The sequence below is a fragment of the Scyliorhinus torazame genome, chromosome 7, assembly GCF_047496885.1.
Source record: "Scyliorhinus torazame isolate Kashiwa2021f chromosome 7, sScyTor2.1, whole genome shotgun sequence".
Taxonomy (NCBI): domain Eukaryota; kingdom Metazoa; phylum Chordata; class Chondrichthyes; order Carcharhiniformes; family Scyliorhinidae; genus Scyliorhinus; species Scyliorhinus torazame.
This window is the reverse complement of record NC_092713.1, coordinates 242,511,587-242,525,232: the sequence shown is the minus strand read 5'-3', so window position 1 is coordinate 242,525,232 and position 13,646 is coordinate 242,511,587. Positions and strand designations below refer to the sequence as shown.

Sequence of the window (13,646 nt, the reverse complement as noted above, 5' to 3'; positions counted from 1 at the left end):
TTTATAGCATTGCACACACCAGTTTCCTGATAAGTTATCTGGGTGTTTAGGGCAGAATACATGTTGCAGTAGTTATAAACTGTCGCTCTCACTCTTATCAGTCATTTTACAATTTCCTTGGGAGTATATTTATTTTCTGGAGTTATGTTATCTTGGCTGGCATCCGTACTAAAGTAAAACTGCTTAAAATAGATGGACCTAAATAACAGTACAAAGGTAAATTAAGCTGTGCAGGCAAACCTTTTTTAAAGAAAAAATAATTAAAAGATGACCAATAGTGTTAAAGCTCTTTGGCTTAGATCTAAAAGAGAAGTAGGTAATACAGACCCTGGATTATGTTAAGTAGTTGGAGATTCTAGTACATGGGGCCTGGGTTGTCATTACTTAAACATTACATTTTCATTCAGAATTTTGTTTGCTGTTGAGTAAACTTCAAGGCTGTAAAGTTCAGAGCTGGAATGCCTTTTGGTAAGAGTGCCCCTGCCATTTTGGTGAGGGAGTTGGGCCATACTCAAGGAACCTCTGTCGGGGGTAGGCAGATTGTGCCATTAGCAACATGGCAGCGTTACCATTTTGGAGCTCTGCACTCCAGTTAATGCCATCTCTTCAACACTCACAACTGAACACTCATTTGGCAGCAGGAAGGAGCCTAATTGACTGGTACAATTTAAGGGGAACATTAACTACTTGCAGGTCAGTGGTACAGGGCTGCCAGGAACCTTCAATTCTGTGTAGAGTTTGCACATTCTCCCTATGTCTGCGTGGGTTTCGTCCGGGTACTCCAGCTTCCTCCCACAATCCAAAGATATGCAGGTCAGGTGGATTGACCATGCTAAATTGTCTATTAATGTCTAAAAGGTTAGGTGGGGTTACTGCAATAGGGCTTGTGCCTAGGTAGAGTGCTGTTTCAGAGGGCCGGTGATGACGGAATGGGCGGAATGGCCTCCTTCTGCACTGTAGAGATTCTAAGGCGTGTCCTTCTAAGGTAGTTACCGATTTCTTTCTGTTGGCCCTTGCTGCAATTATCAGAAGGATTTTATTTGAAAGAGTTCTTAAAATTGTGACTGACCATGTCTGCTTGGTGATAATGCTGAATAAAGGCCATTTCAAAATAAACATTGCCAACCAAATTTATAAACTGTGCCACATTGCATACACACATCAACTAATTATTCTTGTGTATTCACCCATGCCTTTCTTGAGTATATATTTTCCTGCTCTAGTGCTCCTACACAGTGCTATCCCCGTGGCTGGTTGAAGCTTTAAGCGGGGGAGAATGCAGATGGCCATTCAGCATTAGAAGCCTGGTTTCAGATTGCACCATAACAGCATGGGCAGCAACAGCCTGGGCTGATTGGCTACCAGGTAGCAGCAGGGCTATTGGAAGAGTGGCAGTTGGTGGCAGAATAAACACTGGCATCCAGAGAGAGGACAGCAGCTTTGTGCTGTATGGAGCTACTGCCACTCCCCACAAGATTGGCACCTGAGAAATCCTAGAAATCTGTTGGAGCATAGTTAGCTGGACTGCAAGCCCATAGAAACATAGGTATGTGGAGTTATGATGGCTGCAGTTTGGACCTACATGGTACCAACCTGAAATTGCTTTATAGTAGTCTCTGATATCATTGCACCACACTGATATTTGTCTGATTTCCGTTTGTGTTACAATGGAAGCTGATAACATCCAACAATTGGCTGCTTAATTGGTTGGGTACACAAATGTTCTTGTGGAAATGGCCACCACTTCCGCTCTGCAAAGGATGAGCTCCAGATTTTGCACAAGGTCCTGTGCCAAGTTGGTGCCAGATATGTTCATGATTCTTGTCATTAACCATGGGGTTCTGTCAGGCCTGCCAATGAATCATGGGCGGGATTCTCTGATCCTGAGGCTATGTGTTGACTCCGCTCCAGTTGCCGATCCCGGTGTCAGATGGGCGGCGCGGCGTCCGCGGATGTGCAGTGGCACCGGCACCAATGCGCGCGCACAGTGAGACCGGCGCGATTGCCGCGCATGTGTGGTGGCTCCCTTTTCCGCACCGGCCCCGACGCAACATGGCATAGGGCTACCGGGGCCGGCGGGGAACAAAAGAGGCCCCAGCCAGAAAGGCCGGCACGCCGATCGGTAGGCCCTAATCGCGGACCAGGCCACAGCGGAGGCCTCTTCTCCTCCCCCTCCCCCCACACTAGGCTGCCCCTGGATGCATCCACGCCGAGGTCCCGCCGAGAAAGAGCAGGTGTGGACTGCGCCGGCGGGACTCGGCTTTTTCAGCGTGGCTGCTCTGCCATCCCGGGCCGAGAATCGTTGGGGGGGGGGGGGTTGCGGTGGAAGTAGGATGTGAGAGGGAGGATTAACAATGAGTATAGTGTCCTCTTCAATTGGTTTCAGCTTGACCAAGGCTTTTAATGATACGGTGACCACTGTCTCCACTATGAGGGTAAGGACAAGTAGCCTATTCCCTCTCTGGTTGTGTGTCACATTGCCCTGCAAGAGAGAGGAAATGTGTCAGTGAGTGTGGTGCTATCTGGATGATACTGTAACTCGAGGGAAGTCATGTTAATTTGTGAACTGAAAATGGAATTATATTGATTACAATAGAACTTGAAATGCATTTTACATTCATATCATAGTTATCTCTGGGTTCCTATTGCAACCAAGAGCAGGAGGAATTCTTGGGACTGATCTTAGAAGTTGATTTTGTTGCTGCTGATATTAAATATAGCTATGTATACAATCTTTAATGTAATAATATATCCAAAGGCACATCGGGGAGAATTACAAAACAACATTTGACACTTGTCAAAACCTTGGTCAAAAAGGTTAATTTTGAGGAGTGTCTTAAAAGGAGGAAGAGGGATAAAGCAGTTTGAGGGAAATCCACAACCTTGGGCCTTGGCAACTTAACGCACAGCTGCCAGTGATTTAAAATTGGGAATATCAAGTGGCTAAAATTGGGGGCATGTGGATATTGGAGTTCTGGAGTGCTGGGGGGGGGGGGGGGGGGGTAGGGGATATGTGGTGGTGTGGTTGAGCCTTTGGAGGCATTTGAAAATAAGGATGAAAATCTTAAAACCAAGGTGTTGCTTAACCAGGAGTCAGTGCAGGCCAGCAAGCACAAGGGTGATCGATGGACAGGAATTGGTACGATTTAAGACGAGAACAGTGGAGTTTTGGATAACATCACATTTACAGAGGGTACAGCATAAGAGGTTGGCCAGAAGTGTATTGGAACAGGCAAATCTAGTGGTAACCCAAGTAGAGGCGAGAGTTTCTGCAGCCGTTGAGCTGGGGAGCTGAGGTGGAATTGGATGCTGTTACAAAGGAAGAAGTAGGTGGTTGATGACCGTGCACATATGTTTGTGGAAACCCATTACAGCAAAGTATGACATCAAGGTTGTGGACTGTCATCGGAGAGGGGGATGGAGTAGGTGGCTAGGGAGAGTTTCTGGTGATGGCTAAGAACAATGGCTTTAGTCTTCTCGATATTTAGTTGGATGAAATACCTGCCCATTCAGTACTTGAATGACTGAGAAGCTATGAGACAATTTGGGGACAGTAAAGAGGGCCAAGAGAAGTAGAGCTGGTTTTCATGCACTTCACATTTTATTGTAAGGCATAGCAGGCTAGCATGTTCATTTGGTATGCCGCTGGAAATAGTGGCTGGAAGAATGTCATCCTTAATATGTAAACATTCCTGTCACAAGTTTGAGAAGCCAACATTTGATTTTATTGAGTGCCTGTTTGGACAGTTACTGATTTCAGTTCCAACCTTCCACTGATTGCTGGAAGAAAAAGCCAACTAACATTTCTAGCAGCAATATTACTGCTGGCATAATTTTTATGGTTGGAGAGTAATGGATGACACTCACACTGACTGTAATGTGATTGAATTTGATAGAAGTTTGACAAGATAAGTGCAAGCTTCAAACCAAGCTTTGAAATTTAGGGAAGGCGACTTTGAAGATGATGATGCAGATATTGACCTCAGGAAACTGAGGAACCTTTGGTTAAAACTATAGATGAACGGTGGAAGGTGTTCAAAGACGTACTTGATACAATGCATGCCATGTACATACCTATAAAGGGCAAGAGCTCTACTTGTGTAATTAAACAATCTTTATTATCAGAGGTGAAAAATAGTATAAGATTAAAACAAAGGGCTTGCACAAATGTTAATAATCGAGGCCCCTTGAACTGGGATAACACTGAAGAACAGCAAAGTATTACAAAAAAAAATATTGTTTGTTTGCTGATTCAGCCAATGTTGGTGAGAGTACCTTTGCTCAGTTTATAGTTCCGTTCAATCTTTTATGCCCATCTTCAGGGAACTTGGCTAACCCATTAAACAGCACCTTTATCAATTCTTCAGTACTGCACTGAAGTGTCGGTCTAGGTTTATGTACTCAAGACTCTGGAGTGGGAGTGAGGCTTGAGCTCTCAACGTTATAACAGGTAATAATGCCACCAGTGAGCCAAAACTCGCCCCGGAATATTGCAAATTTAACATTTCTACAATCCTTGATGTTACCAAACGTGGCTGGAATAGATCGACTAATTCAGAGTTTCTTTGAAGGTCCTGCTAATTTAATGTGTCCTGCTCTATCTTTTGCAACACATGTAAATGTTCTGGGATATGGAGATTTGTTTTTTGTGAAATACAGGTGGTTAACAATTTGTCTGAGCGATTTGTAACAGGTCAATGTTTATAATCAGCATGGACATCTTCTTTGATAGTTTTTAACGACTATGTTCTTGATTTCCCATGGGCTAAGAAGAAAAGGAGCATTGGTTCAAATTCAGAATAGTATTTTAGATTTTTTTTATTAGCTAATCCAACATTATGCAGTATACCTGTCAAATATTCTGTATTTTTTTTTTTAAGTTACTCGAACAAGTCCGTACTCGTTTGTTTTGTTGAAATATTGAAGTACTCACTTTTGAAGCTCACTTTTTTGCCAGTCCTGATTTGAGTAAAGTTCCATGATGCATATGACAGGACATTGCGCTGTGTTGCATCCTCTCGTGTGTAATTTTCTAATGAACTTTAGTAAAACATGTGTTTCAACACTTTTTTTTGGCTTCTCTTCTCAGAGTTGTTCGTTCCTCAGGAGGTGGTGATGAGAAGGTACAGTGGGAAAACTACTTTTTTTATGTAGTGTTAATATTGTGAAGATTTATGTTAAAAATAACAAACTAAGGTAGGTTGTGCCAAGCATTTTTTTTTTTTTAAAACAGTGCAGATTTAATGTAACACTTGCTGGCATTTTCGACAAAAAAATTGTGTTTATATCAAACAAAGTTCCATCTTCATTGAAAATGGATTAGAACATTACCTCATGGTGAGATTATATTACCTCAGTTATTGACTCAATTCATTTCTATCTTTTCTCTTGGAGTCCTGGATGTGTACCACAGCAGCAATTAGTCAATACCAAAGGGTGTAGAGTTCAGCCTTGTTTAATCATGCATGGTTGTGTGCCTGTTAATATCAAGTAAATCAAATTGCTTTGTGTTGTCATTATTGACTTAACGATGAGATTGCTACTTTGTGAAGTGCATCAAAACTATGGAAACCACCTAATAATGTATGATTGCGAATACATGGTTAACTAGCATTCACAGCACACTTATGCTTTGTTCACCAATAGTTTTGCTTTGAATAGTTGTATTTTGATCCCACTTTATTTCGATTGTAAATATGAAGCTTGAGAAAATTACAAATTCTTCCTGGTGGAGCAAATTGCACCAATTTTACCTGATTATTCCTGCAACAATATACTTGTAGCCATTTTTTTCATCCTGTTCACTGATTATTTGTTTAAAAAGTCAGTACTCCTGCCTTTCCTGAAGAGTGCTGTTCTTTATTATCCCACCATGTTACATATACACTAAAATCCTGGAGGATGGCACAGTGGTTTTAGCATTGCTACCTCACAGCGCCAGCGATTCGGGTTCGATTCCAACCTTGCATGACTGTGTGGAGTTTGTACTTTTCACCCGTGCCTACATGGGTATCCTCGGTTGCTCCGGTTTCCTCCCACGGTCCAAATATGTGCAGGTTAGGTGGAGTTGTGGGGATATTTTGGGGTAGGTAGGGTGCTCTTTCAGAGGGATGGTGCAGATTCAATGCATCAAACAGCCTCCTTAGGCATTGCAGGGACAACTTTGTTAACTAAAATGTTCAGATGTCCAAAATTCATTTGGTGAAAATCAACTTGTGCAGGTTAAACTTCAGTGCAGATTTTGTGTCAATCTCAGTAAAATTATTGTTGTTGTTGTTACGTTTTTGGGCGTCACGACGGTGGGAGGCGGGGGGTTTAAGGGAGAAACACAATGGAAGTTCAGCTACTTCTAAATTCTGTTTACTTGCCTGAAAACTATTGTTTACATACCAAAATAAGGAGTGGTTCCTTCATTGCAGATCAAGCTCTCAAAGTATTAATTTACATTTCTGGATTTACAAAGACTGCAATTGTTGCCATGAACTATTTGGTGACAAAAAAACAAAAGCACATAATGTGAACATGCAGGAAGAAATCCTTCCACTTCTTCTCATCTCTTTTCCCCCCCCCCCTCCCGCCCCAAGGCTTTGTTCCATTCCACTCAAACTCACCAACTACAACATTAAATTGTAGGTGGCAAAGAACCCTACCCAAACCTAATTACCACTAAGCTGCATGGGCTCTCTTCAAATTTTCAGATTGGACTATGTCTCTCCCGGTGGCCTATAAGGTTACCTCAGCCCTGAACATTTATGCCTCATTCCAGGGCTCGAGCAGAGACTTGTGTGGCATTTCCCAACAAATGAGGGAGCTTGGGCTTTTCTCACTGGAGTGAAGAAGGAAGAGAGGTGACCTGATAGAGATGTACAAGGTGATGAGAGGTATGGATAGAGTGGATAGCCAGAGACTTTTCCCCAGGGTGGAAATGGCTGTCACGAGGGGACATAATTTTCAAGTGATTGGGGGAAGGTATGGGGAGATGCCAGAGGTTGGGTGCGTGGAATTCACTGCCAGTGGAGTTGGTGGAGTTAGAGTTATTAGGGACATTTAAGCGACTCTTGGACTGGCACATGGACAGCAGTAAATTGAAGGGTGCAGGTTAGGTTGATCTTAGATTAGGATAAGTGGTCGGCACAACATGGTGGGCCAAAGGGCCTGTTCTGTGCTGTATTGTTCTATGTTCTATGAACTGCTACGCTAGAGGTCTGAGCAAGGACACTGGGTACAGTGATGGCTTCCCCATCAGGAACAGGAGGACGACCCAGTACCCAGCTCCTCCCGGCCCTACAAGGAGACCTTGACCTTCCCTTCCTCAGGCTAGGAATCATTCTTGTGGGTCCCTGGCAGCAACTTACTCCCACCTAAACTTAACAGTTAAGTAGCCACTTTCCACTCTCTTTGCACTTCTTTTGATCTGAGATTGACAAACAGAATGTTAATGAGGCCTGACCATTGAAGTGGACCAAGCCTGCCTGCCTGCTGCCACTCCTGCACTTGCTTTCTTTGCTGTGATCCTGACCAGGAGTTAAAATTGAGGCCAATGTATTTTTTCTTTTTTCTGAAGGACTTGTGTAATAATGTTCTGCATGTATTGTCAACTTAAATAATTTGTAGTGTTGAAATTTTGTACTTGAGTGGTGGGGAGGGGGAAAATAGCTCTTCCAACTTGGGTTGGCTTAGGGGCAACGTTGGTGAAAAATTGTTTGGCCCTTTGGCGATCTCTTTGCTGCCATATGCTCTTCTTGTACCAGCCTCCCCGAACAGGCGCCGGAATGTGGCGACTAGGGGCTTTTCACAGTAACTTCATTTGAAGCCTACTTGTGACAAGCGATTTTCTTTTCATTTCATTTTCATTTTTCATTTCATTTCATTGTGTATGATCTGCAGTTGCATATGTTATTGGGCACAGGGAGCAGAGGCATACTTAAAATTGTTATAGTTTATAGTGCTGCCTTAGGATAACAACACGGTCTCTCAAACAAACCTCATCCAATAACTGCATATGTGTTGCGGCAAAGTGCGAGGACTAGGAGCTGCTATGTGTCAGGACACAACCCATGTGAAAAAGGCAGCTGAAACACTTATGGCAACCAACCATATCTCATACACCTGGGGCGGGATTCTCCACTGCCGCGCCGAAGTGGCCGCGCCATTGTGAATGCCGTCGAGGTTCATGACGGCGCGAAACGGCCCCGATCCCGACCGATTCAGGCCCTGACAATGGGCTAGGATCGGGGCCGCGTCATCTACATGCGCCAGGCCTTGTCGCCCACGTAAAGGCGGCGCCGCCAGATGACGCGGCTGGGGCTGCATAACTGGCGTCATCCACGCATGCGTGGGTTGGCTGGCGCCAACCCGCGCCTGCGTGGTTGCCGTCCTCTCTAAGTCCGCCCCGCAAGAAGATGTCAGACGGATCTTGCGGGGCCGCGGAAGGAAGGAGGTCCTTCTTCAGAGAGGACGGCCCGACGATCGGTGGGCACCGATTGCGGGCCATGCCACATTTGAGGTACCCCCCGGTGCAGGATCCCCCCCCCACCCCACCCCCACCCCCCCGCAGGCTGCCCCCCCAGCGTTCACGCACCGTTCACGACGGCAGCGACCAGGTGTGGACGGCGCCGGGGGGAACCCGCCGCTCGGCCCATCCGGGCCTGAGAATAGCGGGAGTGCCGGAGAATCGCCATGTTGGGTGTATCCCGCGATTCTCCGGCTTGCGGCCCGCGGAACTCGGCGGAGCCGTTCCCGCCGCTTGGGAGAATCGCGGGAGGGTGTCGGACCGGCGTCCCGGGAAATTTTGGCGGCCCAGGCAATTCTCCCAACCGGCGCGGGAGTGGAGAATCTTGCCCCTGCTCTCTGGAGAAACAAGTGAAAGAAACTCTAGGGCCTAGATTTTCTCTTTCAAGGTCAGCACGGTAGCACAAGTGGGTAGCTCTGTGGCTTCACAGCACCAGGGTCCCAGGTTCGATTCCCCACTGGGTCACGGTCTGTGCGAGTCTGCACGTTCTCCCTGTGTCTGCGTGGGTTTCCTCGGGGTGCTGTGGTATCCCCCCACAGTCCAAAGACGTGCAGGTTAGGTGGATTGGCCATGATAAGTTGCCCTTTGTGACCAAAAAGGTTAGGAGGGGTTATTTGGTTACGGGGATAGGGTGGAAGTGAGGGCTTAAGTGGGTCGGTGCAGACTCGATGGGCCGAATGGCCTCCATCTGCACTGTATGTTCTATGTAAAGTGAGTGCGCAGAGTCGGGAAATATGCCGCCTGGCTGCACCTGCCTCAGGAAAAGGTGCACCAAATAATGGAATCTTGGTCCTGGGGGGTGATTTTGGGGTGGTGCATGCTGGAGTCAGGTCTGCCACTACCGGAAAGCGTTCAGAGGCAGTTTTGGGCTGCTGAATGCCAGGGTGGCCGGAACTCCCTAGTGTATAGAGAGATTGGGACACCATTTTTAAATGGCCAGAGTGCCAGGCTGGCACTACCAGGGTGACCAGGTGGCACCAACCATGCTAGGGTACCACACTGTCCAAAGGGCATGCACCTGGGGGCCTCCGATCCCCTGGGAGACACCATGAGTGCTGTTCTGCCTAACTCCTGCCTAATATCCACCTAATCGCCGAGCAGAAACTTATAGCCAAGTTCCGCACACATGAGTGCGGCCTCAACCGGGACCTGGGATTCATGTCACATTACATTCATCCCCCACCATCTGGCCTGCAAAATCCTACCAACTGTCCTGGCTTGAGACAATTCACACCTCTTTAACCTGGGGTTACCCCATCTCTGGCTCTGTAAAGATTTAATCACCTGCCGCAAACTGCCTAACTCCTGTTTGTGGAGACCAGCACTGAATGGTGCTCACCCGAGGTCTCCGAGGCGAGAGAGATTGAACCCACGCCTTGGGTATCTCCGGAAACTGCCCATCAAAGTGAGTCTAGCTGTCTCGCTTTAATCTGCATATTTGCTAAAAAGTGATCCTACCCACAATGTCGAGGTTCACATCGCAAAGTCTCGCGAGATTGCGTTGCGAGCCAGGTAGATTCTGGGACCGGGGTCTCCCGGCTTTTATCAACCATACTGCACTTCAGTGAGCTGCTTTTCGGGTGCAGCATGACCATCAAATTGCGCCCTACATTTATAAACTTGAGCTCATCCGAAGCTTTGCTGACCGTATCCTAAATTTCCCCAAGTTCTGTTCACCCATCACCCCCAAGTTCACTGATCTACATTGGTTCCTGGTTAAACAACACCTCTTGTTTTCATTCTCAAATCCCTCCAGGAACTCATCGCTCCCTACAGGGTTGCCTCCGGGTGCTCCAGTTTCCTCCCACAAGTCCCGAAATATGTGCTGTTCGGTAATTTGGACATTCTGAATTCTCCCTCCCGAATTCCTGAACAGGCGACGAAATATGGCGACAAGGGGCTTTTCACATTTTCACAGTAAATGTAAGCCTACTTGTGACAATAAAGATTATTATTATTATCCGTAATTTCCCTCCAACCTGACAACCCCCTGAGATCCAAGTGCTTCGAATTCAACTCTTGTTGGAGTTTTCATGTCGAGGGGAATGCAATTCGCCCGAGTATCTCCCCACTCCTCCGAGTCTGTTATGCAGAAGTGTTAATATCAAGGTAGCATTGGAATGCATTATCTAGCTGTGAACCGAATCAAGTCAGTTTATTTGCCAAATGCACTAAAGGAGGTTTATTGCAGTGCTGCTAATGATATTCCTAAGATGTTTCTGGATGGCATTGCAAATTAAAAAAAAAAAAATGTTAATTAGTATTTCTTTAATGATCTTTATTAATATTTATTATTGTCACAAGTAGGCTTACGCTAACACTGCAATGAAGTTACTGTGAAAAACCCCTAGTCGCCACACTCCGGCATCTGTTCAGGTACACAGAGGGAGAATTCAGAATGTCCAATTCAACTAATAAGCACGTCTTTTGGGACTTGTAGGAGGAAACTGGAGCACCCGGAGGAAACCCACGCAGACACTGGGAGAACGTGCAGACTCCGCACAGACAGGGACCCAAGCAGGATTCGAACCTGGGTCCCTGGTGCTGTGAAGCAACAGTGCTAACCACTGTGCTACCGTGCCACCCTGGCACACTAAAATATGTTGAAAATTTCCATGAACTTTCGCACTGTCCAATAGTATGTATGAATCTCTGTAGGTGTTCCTCCATATTTTAACTTTTCTCAATGGTCTTTCTGGCTGTTGTTATTTCATGATTTTGAAGACTGATACAACTCATTAGGCACAAGGCTATATGAGCCAGCTTTTCATGCATGAATCAGTCCAATAAACAATGGGGTAAGTATCGGATTGATTCTGAGGTCAACAAATCCTGCTGTCAGACTGGCTAGAGGAGTATAGTGGATATATGCTGCAATGGTGGCAAGGCTTTATTTACGATGTTAAAAGTTTTCGACTATATATAGTACTGTGGGCAGATTTTGGTGGCTTTGTGCTTTCACAATTTAGCAAATTGGCCTGCTGGTGCTTATCGTATTCACACGGGGGAATTAGTATTTGGAACTTTTTGTCGGTAATTTACTTTGCATCTTAGCAGGAGTGTCCAGTTATGCATTCACCTGCCTGCAATTTCCACCCCATGCATCTCCCCCCTTTGGTGTAATGGAGTGGCCAATTCTATTGGCAAGGATTCAGATGGAAAACCGCTAATCTAATGTCTTTAATTGTTGTGCAACTGTCTACCGGTTGCCTTAACATTCTTGGAATGTATTGCAGTGAAACAAGTTTGTTGTGAGGAAACTATTCTCCAGGGATAATTGAGAATATTATGCAAAGACCAAGTGCAAATTATGAGAATATGTTATAAAATAATTATTTACCCTCGACCACTGTTTGTGGGGCTTATATTTCTCAATTGACAATTCAGTGTTTTGTACTGTTATGTAATTACATTCTTAAATAAGAATTACAAATATCTTAATGGTGCTTGTGTTTTGACATTGGATAACTGTATAAGTGCTTTGACATTGGATAACTGTATAACTGCATGTTGCCTGTGGTGTTTTTGTGTGTTTTTTCTGCTCAGGATATTATGTTTGCTGCATCTTCCATTCCGAAGTACTCGTTTGATTCCAGCATGCCATTGAATAAGACAGCAAGACCTTTTGGTGTTACAACCACGGAAAGTTCAAATTCAGGGACACCAATAAAGTCAGTGAGCTACAAACCTGTATCCCTATATACTCCACCTTCTGCTTTGCCTAGCAACACACCTGCATCTCAGACACAACTGCAATATGGTATAGCCACAGAAAAGCACAGCTCGACTGCATCCACACTGCAGCATCCAAATGGGTACGTCAAAACATGCTTTCAAACCTCGCAACAAAATATAAATTGCAGTTTCAAAATTGCTGCACTGGAGAGGAAGATCCACTGTTAAGTTGTGATTTGCTGAGTGGTATCTGCTGGTGTATTTCAAAGTTAGATGGGCAGATGTCTTGAGGTCAAGTTTAATGTGTTACTCCTGGATAAAATGATGAGTACAACCAAATTGAATTAAAAAGCACAATGATTTAGCAATAGATTTTCCTCTCTCAAATTAGCACTGCTTTTATGAAAGTGCCCAGAAAATTTGCACTCCATGTATTAATATAAATTACACCAAAATGCCTTCAGCATGATGCATGACTGTTCAAACTTTATAAAAAGCTGTGACCTTATGAACAAAGTGTTTGACTGTTCACTGCCCAGCGAATGTAGGTTACAATTTGCTTTTGCCTTGTTTCACATTCATTTACCAAAATATTTTTGGAACACCAACTGTGCTGGTAACATTTGAATTTCAAATTGATACAAAATTCTCCTATCTTTATTAAAGCTAAATTATATGTAGTATTTTAGAAGATTTCTGCACAAAATAAATGATGCTTGTTTTCTAAATTCTATCTTGTACTTGATTAGTCCAAGGTGTTCTGGGTTTCTGATCTGCGCTTGTTGATTAAGTGCATATCTCAGTATGGTATGAGGTTACCATGTTGGAGCAGAGGATTGGCTGTAGTAACATATGTGCAAGTTGTGACACTTCCTTTTTAAGAAATTATAAATGAGCTTACTGGTCAGGGTCATATTCTACAAGTGTGCAGTAATGTGTACCTAACACAGGTCCATACTTGGAAAGGCATATATTTATCTTGGCCTATATTGGGCCTCTTGAATGCTCCAGTTAACGAGCCTTGATGGCAGTGTTTGTCAAAATGTATGAATATGTATATCTGCCGGTGATACAGAATGTTGTTCTTGTAACACTGAAAGCCGAACTCTGGCCTATATTTTGATCAATTTAAAAAGTAAGTATTTAGCCAACAGAGTCTCATTTGCAGGACAAAAACAGATGATTTAATTACATGATGGAATTTCATGCCAGTGAGCTTTTGTTAACCCCGTAAGGACTTATCCTTCTCAATTTTAATGCAGCTACTGGTAGATTTTTAATTTACATGGAGAAATTTTGAGAATCTGGTAACTTAACATAACTTTGTATAGTAGCAAACTACCCGAAAAGGGGCAGGGAGGGGGTGAGGTTTAGGGGGTCATATGACCTGATCGGCCAGTTGGGTGCGAATCCAGGAGTTCAGCACAGGTTTTTCCAACCAGTCTGGGATGGAGTTGAA

At 44.5% G+C, this 13,646-nt stretch overlaps 1 protein-coding gene across 1 annotated transcript in view; it reads left to right on the top strand.

Annotated features, from left to right (window-relative positions):
- pdlim7 (PDZ and LIM domain 7) overlaps window positions 1-13,646 on the top strand; it is a 155,163-nt gene that overhangs the window by 69,623 nt on the left and 71,894 nt on the right. Inside the window, exon 3 of the mRNA XM_072512932.1 lies at window positions 8,048-8,059. Within this exon, the coding sequence (XP_072369033.1) occupies window positions 8,048-8,059 (12 nt within the window). The remainder of the gene's footprint in view (window positions 1-8,047; window positions 8,060-13,646) is intronic.